At 42.9% G+C, this 21,692-nt stretch overlaps 1 protein-coding gene across 14 annotated transcripts in view; it reads left to right on the top strand.

Annotated features, from left to right (window-relative positions):
• Positions 1 to 21,692, top strand: part of LOC137424940 (protein FAM13A) — a 136,032-nt gene that overhangs the window by 77,025 nt on the left and 37,315 nt on the right. For 5 of the 14 annotated variants that reach the window (XM_068112857.2, XM_068112854.2, XM_068112855.2 and 2 more), the window contains 9 exons: positions 2,906 to 3,024; positions 14,274 to 14,306; positions 15,002 to 15,106; positions 15,954 to 16,161; positions 16,353 to 16,432; positions 16,536 to 16,602; positions 18,042 to 18,141; positions 19,505 to 19,712; positions 19,827 to 19,965. In XM_068112857.2, the coding sequence (XP_067968958.1) occupies positions 2,906 to 3,024; positions 14,274 to 14,306; positions 15,002 to 15,106; positions 15,954 to 16,161; positions 16,353 to 16,432; positions 16,536 to 16,602; positions 18,042 to 18,141; positions 19,505 to 19,712; positions 19,827 to 19,965 (1,059 nt within the window). The remainder of the gene's footprint in view (positions 1 to 2,905; positions 3,025 to 14,273; positions 14,307 to 15,001; positions 15,107 to 15,953; positions 16,162 to 16,352; positions 16,433 to 16,535; positions 16,603 to 18,041; positions 18,142 to 19,504; positions 19,713 to 19,826; positions 19,966 to 21,692) is intronic. The other 9 variants (XM_078776111.1, XM_078776110.1, XM_078776107.1 and 6 more) reach the window with 3 other exon arrangements.

Below are 21,692 nucleotides of genomic sequence, written 5' to 3'. Positions count from 1 at the left end.
TTCCATATTAAATGCCAAGTCTGTATTTGTATATATATACATAATTATAATTTCAAAACACACTTCGTCACAAGTGTGCCTCACTGACCGGGTCCTCAGTCGAGGTCCTCAGCATCATCCCATTTCGGCCCTTAAACCTCGATACGGTCAGCTAAGGTGTGCCAGCAGGGGCACATACGCCTCCACATGCAGCAGCTACACCCGGATGCGGACATACCCCCACCCCCAGCCAGTGAGAACACAGACTACAACAACAAAACCGCCTCCACTCCCAGAATCCACAGCCCATCATCCACTCACACACCAAAAAAACAAAAAAACAACCGACCACCACCCTTACAACATGCACCACTCAAGCAAAAACAAATTCATGCAAAACCATACACACACACACCCACACCATTCACACATCTCCATTGTGTGAATGGTGTGTGTGTATCGTGCTATGCAAGTATCGTGCTGTGCATGACATATTTATTGTTTTATTTTTATTTTTGTATACATAGTCAAGGCTCGTGGAAGAGTTGGTACACTGAACGGATCAGGACATAATAGGATGCAAAAGGAACAGTAGAGAGAGGGGGGAAACACCAACAGCAGAGTATATAGAAGGCCAAGGTAGAGGGAGACTTGGACAAACAAAGGGTATGGGGAAGAATGGGGTGCAAGAGAGGATGCATAGGGTGGAGAAGATGATGCAAGATGATGATGATGCATGGGGGACATGATGGATACAGAAGGAAACTCGAAAGACTGGAGATGGAGGGGTTAATGAGGGTAGAAAAGATCATGAATTTGGAATGAGGATGATCTGAGATGGTGTTGAAGAGCTGTTTTGAAGATCTGGAGTGAAGAATGAGATGGAAGAAAATGTCGAAGTTGGTTCCAACAGGTCGGAAAAGCGAGGAACTAATGAGTGCAGGTGAGCTTCACCAGATTTATGTAGTTTCACCAGAATGGTGTGGGTGGTGGTAGAAGACAGAGAGACCACTGACATGTCTGCAATAGCGAGGTGATAGGCCCATCGACTCAACTTCATCATGGGTGATTCCAATAATCTTGAAGGTCTTGGATTCCTTTGCATCAAGCCGAGCAGGATGTGAGGCAGGGGAACCAGCCCAGAGGGGAGAACATTACTCCATCAGGCTGCGGATGATTACCTTTTAGGTGGAAAGGAGTTCAGATGTGCCTAGAAAGGACTTTGTATGACGGAGGATTCCCAGTCGGTGGCTGGCTTTGGAGGCCAACTTTAGGATGTGGTTTGTCCAAGAAAGATCATGGCTGATAGTGAGACTCGGGAGTTTGTATGACTGAACTTCCTCAAGAGGATGCTTAAGAAAGTAGATAGGAGGGTTTGCCGTGCACTGACCTTTTATAGAGAGAGAGTGTGAGATTCATCAGGATTAAAAGACATTCCTAGTGTTTGACCTACTTGTGATTTTTCTCAAGGTCTGGAGAGGGAAAAGGCTGCAGCCTGCCTGTCTGAAGAATGAGGAATGTCATGGCAGAGGGTGGAGTCATCAGCAAATAGATGGAGGATTAAAGGAGTGCATACATGACAGACAGAAAGACAGACAGACAGAAAGACAGACAGACAGACAGAGGTGGATAGCTTTAGATATATGATTATATGGAAAAGCTTGTCCAATGCGAATTTGATTACAGGACTGCCTATTCTGTACCGTTTGTGCATTTGTGTTATCTTGCCGACCTTAGTCCCTCTTAAAATGAGTATTTTGCAATGCCATAAAATTTGCTCATTGTCAGATGAACCAGTATTCGGAGTTTTCCACCATTGCCACATATGTCACTTTGGCATCTCTGTTAAATTTATGGACTTTGTATGTCTGCAAATGCAAAATGGTGTAATCTGGTTATGTTAAAAGGAATTTTTCCACTTTTGGTGTTTCTCTCCACTTTGAAAAACACAGATTTCTGCGTTGTTTCTCCTTGTTCGTCTTGCCTAGAAAGGGTTGCGAGACTTTGCTGTCTGTCTCTGTGTGTTTATGTACACTTCTATATATTTTCACTTTAATTTTTTTTTTCTAAAACCTCCTGTACAATAGATGCAAAACTATAAAACATAGGAGGGACCCCCCATGGAGAATATTATATTGATAACTCTGACATCATAGGACATGTGGTTATGGCAGCCATATTGGGTTAAAGGAAAAACAAAATTGGACATAGTCTCTAAACGCTCAATTAAAAAAAATTGGACGTCTCCGAAACTGCAAAACTAAAAAAAATTGAAACTTAGCATATGTCATCAACTCCGCATGGGTTATATTGGGTGATATTGATGTAATTCCAGCCATAATAGTTTGAATCTATATCCTTATTGGAAAAATCTGAAACTTCATATATCTCATCTACGACCCGATGTGAGTGAATAATTAAATTTATGACATCAGTCACGTGGTCTGGTGGCCATGTTGGATTGAAAATAAAAACGTCAACAATTATTCTCCAGAACCGCTTAACCTTAACAGATCAATGCAAAACTTCATACATATGATCGACTTGCCATGGGGAATATAGATTGAATTTTTTTCATATTCACCTTCATTGATGCAATTTAGCCTTTACGTTCACAAAAGTGGTCATTAAATATCCTAATAATCAATGGATAATGGCAATGTATGTGGCGTAATAGGGTGCATGGATGATACGGGTATTTTTCTGCAAAAGGAAGGGGCCCATAATAGGAGCGTGTTCAATTAATGATGGTATTTTTTATTCAGAATGAATGTGCGAGGTGAGACAGATGCACTTGATTGAGTGCCGTTCTGGTTAAATTGCTATTTTTCAATTGGATTGATGGCAATGCTGTGCTTGTGTGTTTATTATTGTTATTATTATTATTATTATTATTTTTAATGTTTTATTGATTTTATGATCTTAGGCAAAATCTGCTCTGGAACCAAGAACCAATAAGCATGCCTCAGATGTGTGCAAAGGTGAAACCAGCCTGGGCAGGCAAGAGGAGGAAACCTCATCACATGACATAGAGTGTGATGCCAGGTAAGGAAGACAGTCTGAGTTGTGCATAATAATGGGGAAGTGAGTAGATTGTTAGAATGCATATTGTGACTAGGAAGCTGGAGCGCACCGATGCAATTAGTGTTTTACATTATTTCTTGTCATCCATTGGGTAAGTTTCTTCTGGATTACAAAAGGTTATGAATTATTTAAATATGCATGGATAATGGAGTATTGGCTCTTTTCATTCCTTTATTTGCTCGCTTGCTTGTTTGCTTATCGACTTGTATATTATATTGTAGTTATTTATTTACTTTAGTGGAATGCCTGTAACCAGAGTAGTTTTTCTGGTTAGCTCTGAAACTGTGCTTTATTTGTATTGTTGTCAGAGATATACGGAACTGTAGCATATCTTGTTTTGAATGTAGCATATCTTGTTTTGAATGTAGCATTATGTACCTGCCCTCAATTCCATCACATAGCAGGGTTCAGGTTATTGGAGTGGATTAGTGGGCGGGAGAGTAATTTGCTTATCTCGTGCAAGATAGTTCACCCACACTGCATGAGTTATAGTTTAGCTTTCACAGCTTGGCCCTTACTCCTTCCTGCACCTTGGTCTATTACAAGTTCCCTTATAAGGAACTTTCATGCAGGAAGCAGCCATCAGGCCCATTAAGCCTGAGAAATGGTTGCCAATCTTTGGTTGTTTGTCCATGCTCTATCCTTTTTTTAAAATGCGTAGCATCAATCAAGGAAGCAGCATGTACAATTTTAAAGTCTTTGGTGTAACTCGGCTGGTGTTCGAAACACCGACCTCCCAGACTCAGAGCGGATGCTCTAACCATTACGCCACCAAGTCTGGTTGGTGCATGTTTGCACCATCGAAGTTTTGAGTTTTATCAGTAACGCACATGGTTAACTCCTTTAAGTGCTTTGCAAGGATGTGCTGGCCAGCGCCCAGATGCTTGCCAGCATTACAGTGCTCCGTCTGTGCACATCCAACAATTTTGGCGAAACGAATGGACGTTTAAAAAAAATGAACCATCTGCAAAAAAGGCAAGACATATCTACTTTTACAAATTAAAATGAGGTAGTTTGTATTGATTAAAAAATATATATTGTTTGGCTTTTAAGTTGCAGTAGTGTTTGCTGTCCTGTTTGTTCAAACACGTCACTGTAGAGTTTGTTATATTTTTGGCTGTTTCTGTTACAGCCCTAAACCTTGGGTTTTATCGTGTTTAAATAAGTTTTGTAATGTTTTATGATGATCATTCCCTGTTCTTGCATGTAAAAAGTTAAGAATCGGTGTGGAAGCAAGACGTGTCGGTTGTATAAAATGGAATAGTCGCTTATCACCATTGTCCTTGGTAGCAGAGTTATTATGGGCGTGGTGCTTGTCTGTCATAATCATAGCCCTGGATGGCATGCACACTGCTGCAGTAAAACCTTTGCACAGGCTGCCAAGTGTGATGTAAATGGCTTGAGACATCCCATGCACTTATAAGGTCAAATACGTACGGCAATTATTGTGTGGACTTTAAAAGCCCATCAGCAGAGCTTCACCGATCACTCATTCGCACTGTGTCCGACGACCAATTTTGTGCAGCTGGAAACCAACATGCCACACATGTGCTATGACCCATGTGCTACTGACAAGTGATATCTGCTATGTGGTAAGGTGCACGCTTGCAGGGAGTAGGGACACATGCAGTTCCTGTACTGCACGATGTTTATCCAGTGGGCATTGCGAGGCTCTCACAGAATTGATTTGTTGGGATGCCATATAGCTAAAAACATTTTAAAACTCTACATAGGACTCTAATTGTTTCATTTCCCGCATGCTTGTTATCGGGCTGCTTCTGTTTAGCTTTACTAAGGGAACTTTTAATCACGAGGCACTGTGCATTCACTTTTCTGCCAGTAATCCAGATCTGTCTCCACACAGCCAAAGATCATAAAATTGCAATGAAACCAACTGTTACAGATGATAAATAGCATCTCTATAAGTTTGTAATACTGAGCTCTGGATGTCTCAAGTGTTCTGGATTTTGTTAATAGTAAGCTCTTTGTTTATCTATGACTCTATGTGCTTCTGCATTTGATAAAATTGGAAATCTTAACAATATTTCAATTGTGTACCTTTAATCACCATGAGTCGCATCCTCCCCTCTCCCTGCCCACCCCAGGTCAGTATTGCTTTTAAGCACGTCCTGGTGGCAGCTTGAGTTTTTCACTGTTGCACATTTCTTTTTCATACCTTCACGCTTAAAGGATGGAGTCGTGTTGGCCACTGCCCATGGAGAAATTTAAACACCTAAATTCTGTCTTTGTTGAAAATACCAAGGTCCCCTATCCCTGCCTTGCCATTTCCACTCTTTCCCCAATTAGAGTGCTTCCGTGCAACATGTGGACTTATTTTCTGCTAAAGTCGAGAGGCTTCTAATTGATCATGATACTTCTATTGCAACTGGACGCAACAATATTGATGCTTTGATCTTTAGAAACTGTGCTTCGGCCCTATCTTCTCCACTTTCCTTGCTATTCGCGTAACTCAGATGTTCACCTGCTTTCATTTTGAAAAGCTGTCGATGCAAGGGTTTCATAGCAAGGATTTCAAGTTTGAGCCACTCGACTGCAGACTGCTCTTTATTCTCTGCAGCAGCAATAATTATTTCTGTAGACCTGAGGCCTTCTCTTCTCCAACATTCCAATTTCCGATCGCAAGTTTGGCTTATACCCCAGCTGTCCTCTTTGCCATTTTGCTGATGACCACCTTGTGGCAAAAAACGCACCCCTCACGTGTTCTTCTTTTAACTCAACAATATATGGATGCTCTAAATCTCAAACATGAGCTCAGGGTCATCTCTCTAGACATATTTTGAGCCTTTGGTACCGTCTAGCACTCAGCCCTACTTTCCAACCTGTCTGCCAATGTTAATTTCCTTGAATGGTTATCTGATCTCTCTCTCTCTCTCTCTCTCTCTCTCTCTCTCTCTCTCTCTCTCTCTCTCTCTCTCTCTCTCTCTCTCTCTCTCTCTCTCTCTCTCTCTCTCTCTCTCTCTCACACACCTTCTTGAAGTTGGTAGGCAGCATTTCAGAACCAAACCAAGCATTGGTCTGCAACTCGACATCAATGACTTCTTCTCTTTCCTGAAAACCCCTCTGTGCCATTTTGCTGATGACTCCACCTTGTGCAGAACAATTATAATACAACAAGAAATATGTAAGAAACTTTTTCTGCAGCCCTATTAATCTGGAGATGCATTATGGGTGGTCTTCTTCATCTTCTTCCCTGGAGCATGTCTTTCAATACAGGAAAGTACCAAGCTTTCACTCTGTCCCTCTATAAAGTTCAGCTGTCAACCTCCTCCCTCAAGCTCATAGTCCTAAATATCAGCCACTACATTCTTGGGTGGACCATATGATATTTCCAAAGCGTATAGTTCATTATGAGCCAAACAAAGCTTGTAGTTACAAGGCCCTTCATCTGAAGTACTCTTGATTATGGTGGCCCATTCTGGGTTGGTGCTGCTACTTTCCATATTTCCAGAAACCCAATTGGCCATATATTTCTCACCTGCGCCATTTTATTCATTAATTTTTCCTTCCAGATATTGGTAGATTCCGTATGTTATTGTTACATATTGGCCACTTCTGTTAACTTCGGAAACCTTTCGACTATTTTGACCACTGCCGCTTCTGCCTTGTGGGTGAAATGTGTGGTTGATGCTATGGCATTATTAATCCATGCCAGCATTGACTCTAGCAAGAGCCAACAGGAATTTCTGCAAGGTTTTATTTAATTTTTAAGTGATTCTTCATCATTGAGTGATGGGGCTAAAACTGATACATAGCATGATATCCCAAAAAGTTATGGACGGATTTGGACGAAACTTGGTGGACAGGTTGGTTGGGTGACAAGAACAAGCCGATTAGATTTTGGTTCATGTCCGAATCCAGATCTGGCTTATCAGTGGGATATAATGCATACACTGTTCAACCTGGTGGAGGTATATGCTTTACCAAGTGCCGTTCTAGTTTATATGAGGTTTTACAATAACACTGGTAGTCCAAAAATAATTTGTTTGTTTTAAGCAAGTTATCCTGTTATATATGTTCTTAAATGTGCAAAAATTTTGTTTGATGATAAGAAAAAAAGTACTTGCTGTCGGACCCTGACATTCGCTGGGGATAAGTTCCTGGAATATGCCGCACATGTCGAATCCGCAAATATCGGGGGAATGTTTCAATGGGGAAAAAGGGGGAAAGGTTCCCAGCGGTTCGTGATGATCATAAGGGAAAATTTTTATTTTACAACACGAATGCACATCATTAGTTTTATTAAAATGCTTGCAAATAAAAATAATGCAACGATTCCAAAAGGTTAGCTCATTCTTTTCCCCCAAGTGTCATGTTTATTTAAAACTAACCCTTTGTTTCGCTTCGATGTTGCGTGATCTCCAAAGCGCGTCTTGATCCTGGAAATATCTCCAAAGGCCATATCCACAAACTCTAAATCTTGCACCAATCAAAGGCTGATTAATAGTACAATAAGTAAAAACGAATTTTTATTTTGGATCTAAAATAAAATGAAATGCTAACCAAGGACTGTGATGTCAGGATGCTTAAATTTATGCAATTTAAACTCGACGTCCTTCTTCGTAAGATAATACAGAATACCGTATCTTCCTTGAAGCTTCAACTCCGATTGATTAAAACGGCAACTATTTTTGGGATCAAGACTCGCTTTTGGGAGCACAATTTAATCGTGTGCGGACTGAAATGTAATGCTATTTTCCTGGTCTCGCGATCTTGCAAGAGCATGTCTGATGTCTTGTGGCCTTGGCCTTACAAATAAAGCAGTATACTTCACCGACTAAAGGTATTTTCAACAGTATCACTGTATTTTAAACCATTTTCAATGGTTGCTATGAGGCAGGGCAACATGTAGAATCATACCAAAGGAATCGTAAGACTTAAAACTAAACAACAGGGATATAATTAAATTATAATCACTTGAGGTTCCCGATCAATTTTGTTTTTTGAGCCCGCGCAAAACCGCGAATACCCTAAGCATAGGGCTGCAAATGTAGAAGCAGGTCGCATTTTGTTAACCGCGAATAGCGAAACCGCGAATGTCGGAGTTTGACTATTGTAATAGGATGAATGAATGAATGAATGATCGTTTTAAGTCCATTTTTCCCCGTTATAGCGGGGGTTAGCCTTGCGGCCCCCATGACGATCATGATTCCCTGTTTGAAGGCAATGTTTTTATGGCCGGATGCCGCTCCTGACGCCAACCCTTAGTCACCTCTTACAATGCACAGGGATATGGTGTACCTATTCTAAATCGGGGTACACACCGGGATCATTCATCCCAGCAAGCTGGTACTCAATTTGCTGACCTCGGAAGGATGACAGGCTGAGTCAACCCCCCGGCATTAAATCAGCGATCGACCGGGATTCAAACTCAGTATCATAGGATCCCAAGCCGCCACCCTAACCGCTAAGCCAACACCAGGCTCGTACTGTAATAGGATATCGGATGCTTTCAAATGGAATGCATTTGGATGCTCTCACATACAAAATTAAAGATACTGATCAACATATAAACCATGTATTTGTTTTTGTTAACTTATATTTGGCTGGAAGTTAGTCGTAGGTACAATCATTAAACTCCAGTATTGTCTGCTTTTGGAGGCCATATGAATGTCATGTATTTGATGCATGCATCTGATGGAGCGAACTAGCCTGATTGGTAAATGTTTGTTGTATAATTTGTACAGTGTGGTTTCGGCCTGTCTGTCCATCCATTCCCTTCTCCATGTATTCCGTTATCCATTTCTTGTTGGCCAGTCCCCCCGTGCAGCGGTAGATGGGGTTTTGCAATCGCTTCTGTGTTCGTGCATCTGTCTGTCTCATAACGTTTTTTACCATTTGAGCTTTTGTTATCAAATTTTCCACAAACTTTTATTATGAGAATATGGAGAAAATAACTTAAAATTAGAACAAAATGTGAAAGGGCAAAGTCATAGTGAATATAAATAGCCCTTAATAGCCCTGCCGCAACGCTTCAAGTGTGGTGTGTGAGACCCCGTTTTTTGGGGTTTTTTTCAATCGCTTCCTTGTTTATTTATTTACCATTGATTTTCAGTGTGTCTGTCAAGGCTATAACATTTTTACAAATTGAGTATTTGTCATCAAATCACCAAGAAACCTTTATTATGAGGATATGGAGAACACAAATACTACTGTATTAAATAAGGCAATTCTATATATGTATGTGTGTATGTATGTATAAACAGTATGTACATCTGAAAATCATAGAAAACAAGAAAGAGCAATCAGATTTCAGACCCTCGCCAGGATGTGTTTGTAGTTTGTGTGCTGTTTATTAGCTGCTGTGTTTGTGTGGTTTATTGATGACATAGATTTATGTTCAATCCAATATGGCTGCCGAATGACGTGACCGATGACTTGATTAATTCAATTCTCCCATACAATTTTTGTGTAGATTATGCACAAGAAATTTCAAACTAATCGGATCAAGCATTCTACTTGTCACATCATTACGTCATAATGAAGGCACTGATGACATCATCATGAATATATGTTGTTCCCTATGGACAGTACTTGACAATGAGCCATATTCCATTTTTTCCCCATGGAGCATTTTTGGAGATTTAGAGGTGCAAAGTTTTTTTGGGTTTTTCCAAGATGGCACCCATACCACGTGACTTTTGACGTCATAATTATCATTAAACAAGACCAAACGTCTAACAGCGGCGGCGGCGTGGCCGGGCTTGTAAAATATTATAAACCACAAACACATATGATTAGCTTTTCAAACAGTCGCTAATGCTGCTAATAATAATAATAATAATAATAATAATAATAATAATGCATTTATTTTATATAGTGCTTTTCAGGGAGCCCAAAGACGCTTTGACAGAGTGCAAAACATAATGCATAGCAAAACATAAAAACAATTGCAAAAAAACAAGAATCAATAGGGAAATATTCAAAGCAAAAAGGAGGGAGAAGGAGAAGAGATAGTCAGGGGTTAAATGCTGTGGGTTAAATGTTGAATGCAGTGTTGAACAGGTGAGTCTTGAGTGATGTTTTGAATGTGGTGAGTGAGGAGGAGTCTCTGATGGTGTGAGGTAGTGAGTTCCAGAGGGTGGGAGCAGCGATGGAGAAGGCCCTGTCCCCCCAGGATCTGAATTTGGTCCGGATGGGGGGGGGTCAGGAGGTTGGTACCAGCAGAACGGAGGTTGTGGTTGGGAGTGTGTCTGGAGAGGAGGTCAGCCAGGTAGGATGGGGCCAGGTTATGGAGGGCTTTGTAGGTCAAGAGGAGGATTTTGTACTGGATTCTCTGGGAGATGGGGAGCCAGTGAAGCTTGTAAAGGACGGGCGTGATGTGGTCACGGGTCCGGGAATGGGTGAGTAGACGGGCAGCGGAGTTCTGAATGTATTGGAGTTTATTGGTGATTGTTGAGTGTGAACCATAGAGGAGGCTATTGCAGTAGTCCAGACGGGAGGTGATGAAGGCGTGGATGAGGGTTTCTGCAGCCATGGAGGACAGGGATGGATGGAGACTGGCGATGTTTTTCAGGTGAAAGAAGGCTGTCTTTGTGATCTGTTTAGTGTATTTGTCGAAGGAGAGGGTTTGGTCAAAGATGATGCCAAGATTCCGGATGTGAGGGGAGGTGGATACTGGGATACCGTCGATGTTGAGGGCAAAGTTATTGGTGGATTTTATGAGCGTTTTTGGGCCAATGATGATTACTTCAGATTTATCATAGTTAAGTTTGAGGAAGTTAATTTGAAGCCAGGATTTTATTTCAGTGATGCAGTTTGTCAGGATAGAGTGGGTGGCGGTGGAGATGGACTTGGTGGAGATGAAAAGCTGGATGTCATCGGCGAAGCAGTGGAATTGGAGACCATGACGGCGGATTAAGTGGCCGAGGGGGGACAGGTAAAGGATGAAGAGGAGTGGGCCAAGAACTGAACCTTGGGGGACACCTTGGGGGAGGGGAGCAGTGGGGGATTTGCAGTTATTGATGGAGATGAACTGGCGTCTGTCAGAGAGGTATGATTTAATCCAAGAGAGGGCAGTGCCAGTAACGTTAAAGGTGGTTTCAAGTCGGGTGAGGAGGACGGTGTGATCGATGGTGTCAAAGGCGGCGCTGAGGTCGAGGAGGATGAGAATGTTGAGGTTGCCAGCGTCAGAGGAGAGGAGAGGAGAAGGTCGTTGGTGATTTTGAGGAGAGCAGTTTCAGTACTGTGGTTGGAGCGGAATCCGGATTGAAATGTTTCATACAGGTTATTTGCAGAGAGGTGATGTTTGAGTTGAGCGGCTACAGCGCGTTCCAAAACTTTCGACAGAAAGGATAGGTTGGAGATGGGTCTGAAGTTGTTTAGGGTGTCAGGGTTTAGTCCAGGTTTTTTCAGAATGGGGGTAACAGCAGCAATTTTGAAGGATGGTGGGACGATGCCTGTAGACAGGGAGGAGTTTATTGTTGCAATGATAAGTGGAGAGAGAGAGCAGGAAGGGAGGCCGTGACAAAGCTGGAGGGGATGGGGTCAAGAGTGCAGGTGGTAGTTTTCATTCCTATGAGGAGTTCAGAGAGGTCAGTAGGGGAGATTGGGGAGAATTGAGACAGGGGATGGCAGGATAAGGGGGGGGGGGGGGGGCAGGTGGTTTGAGGGGGAGCGGGTGCGGCGGTGATCAAGCTGTTGTAGATGTTTTCAACTTTGCGTTGGAAGAATGAAAGGAAGGAGATGCAGTTGTCTCCTGTGAATGACTGGGTGGTGGTGTTCAGGGGGCTGAGGAGTTTGTTTATTGTAGAGAAAAGTGCTTTTGGGTTTCCGGAGCCAGAGTGGATAATTTGAGAGTAGTAGGCAGAGCGGGCGTGGGAGAGGGCATCTTTGTAGTGTTGTAGGTGGTCCTTGTAGGCTTGGGATTGAATTGTGAGACCTGTTTTATTGCGGAGTCTTTCAAGTTGGCGAGCACGAGTTTTCATCAGGCGGAGTTCAGGGGTAAACCAGGGAGCAGAATGGGTGAAAGAAACTGTTTTTGGTTTTTATAGGCGCAAGTTGGTCAAAGCAGGAGGAGAGAGTGTGGTTGTAGTAGTCAGTGAGATCAGAAGGGTTGTGGAGGTCAACGAAGGGAGAAGTGGACATTTTTTCAGAGAGGGTGGATGAGAATGAGGTCGGTGAAAGAGCGTTTAGCTTACGGACATTAAACATCATTGAACTTACGGACAAACATTACGGACATTAAACATATAACATTAAACAAAGAAATTTGGAGGAATCCCGACATCCGTGAGATAAGTTTTACTTGCAGAACTGAGCGAAGATCTACTGTAATTTGTATACCCCACAAGGGTTGGAGGTGTGTTCATTTACCAAGCAGCTAGCTAGCGCTTGCTAAGCCAGCCATTCCTTAAGGGTTTTGAATGGAGTTCTTGCTCGAATGCTTAAACCACTTGACGATCTCTCCACAAGAAACTTGGTAAATGAACACACCCAATGTTCTTGAGACCCAGCCATCGATCGACTGTAATCTATATACCCCAAAGAGGAATGACCCTTCCTTCCACTCCCATAGTGAGCGGGTGTACTGAATGAATGAATGAATGAATGATCGTTTTAAGGCCATTTTCCCCGCTAGAGCGGGGGTTAGCGGTTAGTGTACTAGTAAATTAAAATGTTGGTCGGTGGAGTTAGCCGTCATAATGACATCCTAGACGTAATGACGGAACAGACACAAAACTGCCGCTACTTTAAAATGTAGAAGATGATATATTTGAACTTCCAGTACGTTTGCAGTCACTACAAAGGGATTAGTATTCCCATTAGATTTACTATAATATTTACGTTATGTTATCATTATTTCGAAAATGATATTACTATAAAAAACCGAGGTGAATTCCTTGCTTCCACGGTTATTAATATTCGTGCCAAACACCGCTTATCTTGCTTCATGAACCATACACCGCTTCAATCCATTAACTTTCCATTTACTACATTGGGATTAAAGTGTTATGGTTATATTTACTATATTATTATTATGAAAACGATACAACTGAAAGGAGATTTTTGGCGGCGCTGAGGTACACTACTGTATTAAGAAACCTGGGCTTAATTTGTCCGAAGCGGTCAGAAGGTGAGGCATGAAGCCCAAGGCCTATATGTACCGTATTGATGGAAGAGCAGTAACGCCGATGCTGTCGATATTTGACGGTCATTTTAACAATCGGTTTTTTTGTGCTTCACACTGAATGAAACACGTAAAGGTAGATCATGGTGATTGTGATATATGACAGGTTTGGCGATATGTTCAGCCTGAACGAAATTGGAATCAAAATGGCGGTGTGTGGAGTCAGCCGCCGTAATGACATCAGACGTAATCACATCACCCTATCATGTGACCAGATCCTCAGCTCTGATTTGTATACATTTGAGGGTACATACATACATACATACGGATGGACAAACACTGTTCTAGGTGGCTTTGCCCTATGGGCTACGCTGTAAAAATTCTACAGGAGGAGGCGCAGCTGTGGTGAAAATTTCCTGTTAATCGCACCAACCGTTGCAGAGAAAAGCATACTTATTCTGTGCGGACAAACAGACAGACAGACAGACAAACAAACGGACCCAAATGCAAAACCCCCTCTTCTAGCGAGGGTAAAAAAAATAGTTTAACCAATCTCCACCAAATTTTGCATGAGTCAGTAGTACTCAGGGTCAGGTCATGGGCACAACCCCCCTGTGAGGTGGTTGGGAAGGGGAGAAGACGACTTGCCAATGCTCTAGAAGGGAGCGGGTATTTTAGTGAATAAAATGTACAATTTTCTTTCACTGTCTATATCGTCAAGTTTAGTTTCAGTAAAAAGCGGTTGTGGACGGGCTTTGCGTTTTGAGGTGCTTACTAGTTGTTGTTTTTTAAATTAGTTTCATCTTTGAGTTGTCAGCTGCAACTCTTTTTCGTTGCATGTATTTTGACTGGCTTTGTGCATGATCGTTAAAATTAGTGCGTGGCTGGCTATCTGTTGGGCCAAGGACATTTTTTTTTCTGTTCCAAAAGGACATGCCAAATCTGTTACATGGTTGTTACTTTTGCCTTTTGGAGGACAATATAAAATTGTAACTCTTGACATCTTAAGGTAACATTTTCAGTGTGCTGTGCTGTATTTGTGCATTGCTGTATGCCACATGATTGATAATGTTGTTTTTATCTTTATTTTACCCCCCTCTTCCATTGCCTGCCTTGGACCAAGCAGTACAAGCTCCATTCTCCCTGCTTCACCAGAGTAAGCTTTCTTTTCCTTCTCTGTTGCTATCATCGCTTGCTAGAGTGCGTGCCTAGGAGACTATGGGACGTAGCTAGGATGCTAGAAGGTTTAGCTGAAAGACAGTTGGAAAGAGATGAAAAGGGTGTGGTGGTGGAGAGGCCTTATTCTTGTGCTTCATTGGATTTTTTTTTTTTTTTTTTAAACATGTTCAACTTTTTAAACTCTCCACACCTTCTCTTTCTCATTCTTTGTCGGCTGTCTCGGCGTGATTAAATGTTTCCCTTTTCTCGCCCTATATTAATGTAAGCAAGTCATTTGTTCGTTAATTTATGAATGAAGTGAATTAAATGCTTTTTCTGGGGTTCGCTGGAGGGCCTCATTGAAATGACCAGAGATCGGGGCCAATCTTCCGGGGTGGGGAGATGAACCCTCCATGTTCGGGACATACATCAGGGTCAAGGACAAGGCCATCGCAAGAAAAGCAGTGAAAGCAGTGGGGTGCAGAGAGACATGGGCACATGCCAAGAAAGGAAATTGGCAACAGAGAAATAAACACGCAGGACTCCAGCTTCTCGCAACCAGAGGCAAGCACGCTTAGGCTGACTGGTGCATGTCCCGAAGGACTTGTGCAGAGTGAAAAGAAATGTGAAATGTGGGCGAAACATTATGTAGTGACTCATCAACTTTAACCGACAGCCGGTGTCGTCCTACAGGCCTTTGGTGGAGCAGTCCCTCTTTGAGACTAGCCGGAGCGGAGATCATGGAGGAACTATCGACGGTGTGGGGCTTACGGCCCGGCAGAGACGCCGGCTGCAAAAGCAAGTTGTACTCGTGGCAAAATTTGGATCGTTATCTCTGGCAGGCTGGACTTACTCATGTTACAATCTAACTTAGATTTAGTCCCAAGGTCAAAAGCTGTATTTGCCTTGGCAGTCTTTTATATGCTACATCCCTCTGGCATAAAGGCAAGGATAATGTAATGACAAACTATCAACTCCTCCACATCATTGGTTTTTATTTGCTTTGGAGGCTGCATGGTCATTTTCTCTCTCTATTGTTCATTGGAGACTGCTCCGCCCCTTCAGGGAAATCGCAAATGGATTTGTCCTCGTATGAAAATGCGATCTGAAAATGGTGAATAGGCTTAGTGATCGGATTCGGACTAGCTTTAAAAACCTTCAGATCATACATGGAATTGTCTTCGAGGAAATGCGTCCGTTCACCTCCCCATATTGAGATATTTTGTCACGTGACACTCGCATTTGTACGTCCCAAAAATCGTAATCCTGGCAACGCGCTTTTATTGGGCCTTTTCAGATCAGGACAGCTTGACTCTTTAGATTGGTGAATACATGGCCGTAGACTTGGTCAGCGCAGTGTTTTGAACACCTGAGTTCATCAATTGAGAAATGTGATTTAACCCATGGAACGGTTTGAACTGTGTATATTGATTGTGATTGGGTTGGGAAAAAGAGAGCATTATATTGGGGAAGTAGAAGTAGAAGAAGGGGAAGGGCAGTGTAAATAAATGAATGAATTGAATGAGAAGTATGGTAGATTCTGTAAGTTGTGGAAAAGTAATCAAAGTGAATCTGCTTGTTCAGGAGTATTGCATAAGAGACATTGTTCTTTGTTCAAATGCAACCCTGCACATTTTTTTTCCAGGGATGAGAAAAATAAAGAGAACACTGCTCCAAAGGTCCCTGAAAAGGAAACACGGAGCATGGAGCCTCCCAAGAAGCCCAAAAATGGCTGTGGCCTGGGAGATACGACAGATTTGAGTCCACGGCGCGATGGAGATGGTCTCAAGAGACCGCACTCTGGGCCTTGCACTCGGTCGGACGTCCTGCCATCTGGGGACCGGACAGATAGTGTAAGTGATGCGCACCGTCAAGATCGTGATGCTGGTTAATTATGTTTTATTTTAATCATAACTTGTCCTTGCAAAATTTGCATGCATCACAATTTCTTTGCAGTCTGTGGAATTGGAACTAAGCAGATATTGATGGTATTGCATTCTAAATACCTGTAAATATTAAAATCCCTCAACAAATATATCTTCAGGATACAAACCCAGATGGCATTTGTACCCGAGTAGGAGATGCCACAGATGGACCTACAATACGAGAAGGCCTTGGCCAATTGTAAGTGTTCGACTTTTCATCGAGTTCTCTCCATTTGCTTCCTCATGGACAAAGTGCATTGCTCTATCCCGCTTGATAATCCGAGTGCTGTCTCTTCTTGCAGGGCGATGCCGAGTGCGAGTTTCGAGGTTGATACACTGCCTGTGGAAGGAAGCACCCCCACGAAACAAGTAAGTATATTGCTGTCACGGCTTTACTATTTTTATTTATTTTTAAATGAGAAAACAACGAAGTGGTTACCCCTCGTACGTGAAGTGAAAAGCAGAGTTAAACAATTGGTTCCCTTTGTCTGTCTGTCTTTCTACAAACGTCACTTTATGATCGAGGAACAACTTAATTTCAAAGTACTTGGACAAAATATTTTGCCATTTTTACATCATCACAACCAATCAAATTTGCCGCTCGGAGACCCTGCTGGCTCACAGTCAAACAAGTGGCAATGCCACCCAACCACCGTACGCCAAACCCACTTTAAAAAGAAAATGAGGTTTTTTATTTTTTACTTTTCATTTTTTAATTTTTTTTTGGCAGAAATAGGGTTTTGATACAAGTTCAGCTGCAGAAGTAACTCACAGGTAAGGGTTATACTGGGTGGCTTTGCCTTCCCAGCGGTGATCGGGGCAGGAATTTGTAATTTGGTCAGGGTGCTAGCAATAACTCACTTGGTCTTCGTTAAATTCATAGTGGTATATTCAATGACCACCGACTAATGCGAGAAGACGGGATAGCCAGGTTGATATCCATCCGAGAAACAGCACAGACTCGACTATACAGCTGAAAGGTGCAAGTGCTCTACCTCTGCACCATCCTTTAATATGAGGTTAGCAATATTTGTGTCGTTCAGTGTTCGGGCATTCCTTTGTACAAGATAACTTTTGACCCAGCGGACAAGGATGTAGAAATGGAATCGGTGTCAATGAGACGTACCACACCCAGTTCGCATTAGTTGCCATGGTAATCACATTTCAGGACCGCTGTCATCTTGATCTATTCCAAACCACACTTGTACGTCTTATTTCCTGCCCAGTGCTGTCACTGAAACTGATCGTATTCTGGGTGCGACTTTGTCTTATGACAGTCTGCAATGACGGTCAGATGCATCTCCTCTGCCATTTGTTGGATTCTGCCATTTTTTACCCCAAGCTATACCACTTCACCTCTAGCATTGACCGAGTTGCTCATCTTCATTCATTCCTGTGCAATTATTCATACCCCAATACCAAATAGCTTCCAAACCCACCATGTCTACAAATAGCCTGATGCCTGTAATGTTAAGTGTTGTACTTGCATAAGCCAAAGTAAAACGTTAGCTTTGATTTTCTTACAATTGTGGGATATGTAGTATCGTACATTTTGTTTGTAATTAAAAGATTCAAGGCATTGTGTTTGTTGTCTGACCTCTTTGTGCTAGTTTAGCTTAATAATCACTGGATCGATTGAGTTATTGGCCCCTTACCTGTGGGCGTGGCTTTGTTGTGCCCTTTTTGCGGAGGCATAGTCTAGCCTTCCAACACCCCATGGATTGTTTCATCGCCCAGTCATGTGACGGCACAATTGCAACCACTGTCTCTCCCCTTCCTGTCTTGCATCTCTACTTGCCACCTTGCAGGTCCATGTGCCATATGTGAACGAGTCTCCAGGCTGGAGCACCGCAAGAGCTCGCCGGCATGACTTGCCAAAGCTTACCCTGACTGCATTTTCTACTGATGGTAAGTGGTTTTGATTGAACATTGGATAAACAAATGGTCTTCAAGGTTGCTGGTGTGGTGGACTAATAGTTGTCATCACTTCTAGATACGTTTTCAAATTGTGGTTCAGTCATTGGATTCTTGGGCTGACAGAATGGACTAGCAGTATGCACACTCGCCTCTAAGCTGTTTAGCCTGGGTTGGAATCCCAATCCAGTTATAAACTGACATCCTGGTGATTCACAGGCAGGGTAATTCATCAATGTGTGCCGTTCCTCGGATGGACGTTAAACAGGCGTCATGTCTGCCAACATAGGTTGGTGGACATTAAGGATCCCATGGTGTCCTTTGTGAAGAGTAGGCGAGCTATCGCCAGCATGATGGCCAAATTCTAATTTCCTGCCCTGACCAGCAGAGGGCATTGATTGCATCAGCAGCACAGCCACCCCTCAGCCAGTGATGCTACCCTGCAGCCTTGTGCTGCATACGAACGAAGAAGATTAAATTATTTATCCCCTAGAATTTGCTGATGTTGTTTGATCTTCCTTTATTCTAATTGGGGGATGAGGAGGTAAATAATCTTTTGTAATGACGCGAATGTGTCGACTCATGTATAATTTTTGTGATAATTATGATGTCATAGGTCATGTTTTGTGTCAATTGCTCAAGCGGTTGCGGAGAAAACAAATTTAAGTGCATAAAGGTGAAAAAGTGAGGGTGAGGGAAAAAAAAAATAGGGCCTCTGCCGACGGTCCCACAACATGGTCAAGGATGGTTGTGGGCGCCTATTACTAGTTGATATCAGGCTTTCCCCATTAATGGTGGGGGAGGGAGGAGAACTTGAGATGAAATAACAATTTATGAAATTTATAAAAGGGATAAGGATAGGAGAGAGAGGAGGAGGAGTGAGGAGAGAAGGGAATGTAGGTTGGGAGATAGGCGTGTGTCTAAAGCAAAAGAGGATTTGTGAGGGGGGGGGGGGGGGGGGGGGAGAGGAGTGGTCGTGGTGAAAAGACTGCCATTTTGTGTATGTCATAAATAGATTGTCTCTTGTAATTGTAGTGGATAACTGTAACGAGGAAGTAGATGCATTCCCCAGTGGCTGACACAAATATGACGGTGCTGGTAACCTTTGTGAGGCATGCTTGAGGTCTTGGTCTGATGGTCATGTTGTTGTCCATTTGTTTTTTTGTTGAACAAAATATTACGTTGTTTATATTATGAATTGAACAAGTGTACAATTGACAGTAAAGCATTGTAGGGATCTTTAAAACCACTAAGCAGATTTGGAAGAATATTTGTTGACATTATATTCATTGTGGAATGTAAGACGTGCTGGCAAGCACATGATGTGCAAACTTAGAGCGTGCTATTACTCGTACAGAGCCAGTGCGGACATTCCAAGACTGGCATGCCGAGGGAGGAGAGGCGCATCCTTCACCTAGGCCCGTGCGTCTCATGCGCCGCCTGCCTCTGGAAGGAGATCAGGGTGCGATCCCCTCTCCGCGCTCCCCAAGCCTCTCTCCTGGGCAGCGTGATCACACAGACCCTGAGGCACCTCCGTCTCCACCAAATGCTCCCTTGTTCATTCGGTAAAGCATTGGTTCACCACAGTAATGTCGTGTGCACGCACATGTACACTGGTTCATCGGCTCATGATATAATGACATTAAGGCTGCTCTTGCTGTTATTTTTCTCCTTTGCAGAGTGCGTAGCTCGTCTTTGGGCACGCATGAGGGTGTGCAGGAAGAGCCTTCTGTCTCACAGCTTTCAAAACGCATCCAGAGTTTGAAAAAGAAAATGCGCAAGTTTGAAGAGCAATTTGAGGAGGTGAAGAACTATCGGGTGAGTTGCATTCACATTTTTTGCTGTGACCTTAAGTTCCTTTGTTTTCTGTTTGCTTGGATGCCATTACAGTTTAAGTACCTTCAGATTATGTTCAGATGGTGAAGAAACTTAGAACAAGTAGTAATCATTTGGAACCTGGTTAGGGCTGTAAGGTGTAAGGTTCAATTTTTAAATTTCTTTACAACATCGAGGTTCATATAAGAGAAAAGTACAGGAGGTACGAACTGGCATTGTGGGTCAGTGGGTCAACAGATGGACACAATAATCAAGGGAATGAATGAACATGCACCAGGAAAATAGGACACAGAGGAGGGGAGGAATTGTAACTTGCACGCAAGAGGGTTGCGTTAGGGAGGGGGGTATGTAATAAATATTTATTTTTTGTATACATATTCGAGGCATGTGGAAGTGCTGGTACACTGAATAGATAAGGACGTAACAGACAAAGACAGAAGACAAAAACATGCATGCATGGGGAAGGAAACTCCAAAGAGGAAAAACTGGAAAATTATGATTTGGCACGATCTGAGGTGGTGGTGAATAGCTGTCTTGAAGACCTGGAGGATTGAAATGGATGTGGAAGATTGAAGATTGACTGAGATTGAAGTGGATGTGGAAGTTGATTCCACAGGCAGGAAGTAGGAAGGAAGAGGAACAAATGAGTGGAGGTGAGCAATGATCCTGGATGAAAGGTCATCTCAAGTCACGTGAGTGAATGCTAATGAGAACAAAAAGCTTAAACACGACCCTTTTAGCGAAGCTTCTGCTGCAGCCAGGGCACCTTCAATGTCCGGGAAGGTATCTACTACCTCCGTGATTTGTGGGTACCTGGCACTCTCAGGTAGGCCGGTAAAACCTAACGAAGCATGTACCACGTTCGCCCTTTTCAATCCGTGGTTCGTAGTTTGAAGGACGTTCTAAAGGGAGTTTTGCAAATAGGTGGAGCGGCTCTTCCGGAACACCGAACCTGGTTTGGTTGGTATCCTCGGGTAGTCCTGAATGGTATCTACCACCTGCATGTTTCGGGAAGTACCTGTGACGTTCCCATAGTTCGCTATGACCGGACAAAGTCGGGAAATCGTTCAAAAGCCTGTGCGACTCATTAATTGTGCAGTTTGCCGGTACGGTGAGGCGATCTCGAGAACAACAGGGTCCCCAAAGTCGCGAGTGGCCTTCGAATTTCCGCATCAATGTCCTCTTTAAAAGGACGTTTGATTCGTCGACATCGGATCAGCGGTTCCGGAGATAATTGAACATATGTGACCCGTCACGTGACCACATCATCTCAAAATTCCGGGTTTGTAGAAACAAATCAAATTAATTGCAAATAAATATAGTCTCGCGGTTCGTCCAGGATAGGTACAGGTACAGGATACCCGGTGTGAAATGGTGAAGGTGAAAGGATTTTGGAGTTTGCTGATGGAGCTGGTTTGTTGATTTGTAATACTCAGTTCCCGAAAGAGGATAATAAGCTTGTTACATACACGTCAGGTGGGTCGACGGACGACAACCGTTGACTACATGATGGTGCGTAGGCGAGATAGGGGGCACCTCCGGGACACAAAGGTGATCCCGGGGGAGGAGGCTGTTTCACAGCACCACTTGGTTGTCTGTGACATAGGGGTGAAAGCTGCGCGGAGAGCTCGGCGGGTGAAGTACCAACCGAGAATGAATGTGTGGAGGTTGAAAGAGGTGACAGTGAGGGAGACATTAAAAGAGAGGCT

The sequence above is a fragment of the Myxine glutinosa genome, chromosome 4 (assembly GCF_964187855.1).
Source record: "Myxine glutinosa chromosome 4, kmMyxGlut1.1, whole genome shotgun sequence".
Classification (NCBI taxonomy): Eukaryota; Metazoa; Chordata; class Myxini; order Myxiniformes; family Myxinidae; genus Myxine; species Myxine glutinosa.
This window is presented reverse-complemented; position numbering and strand designations above follow the sequence as displayed.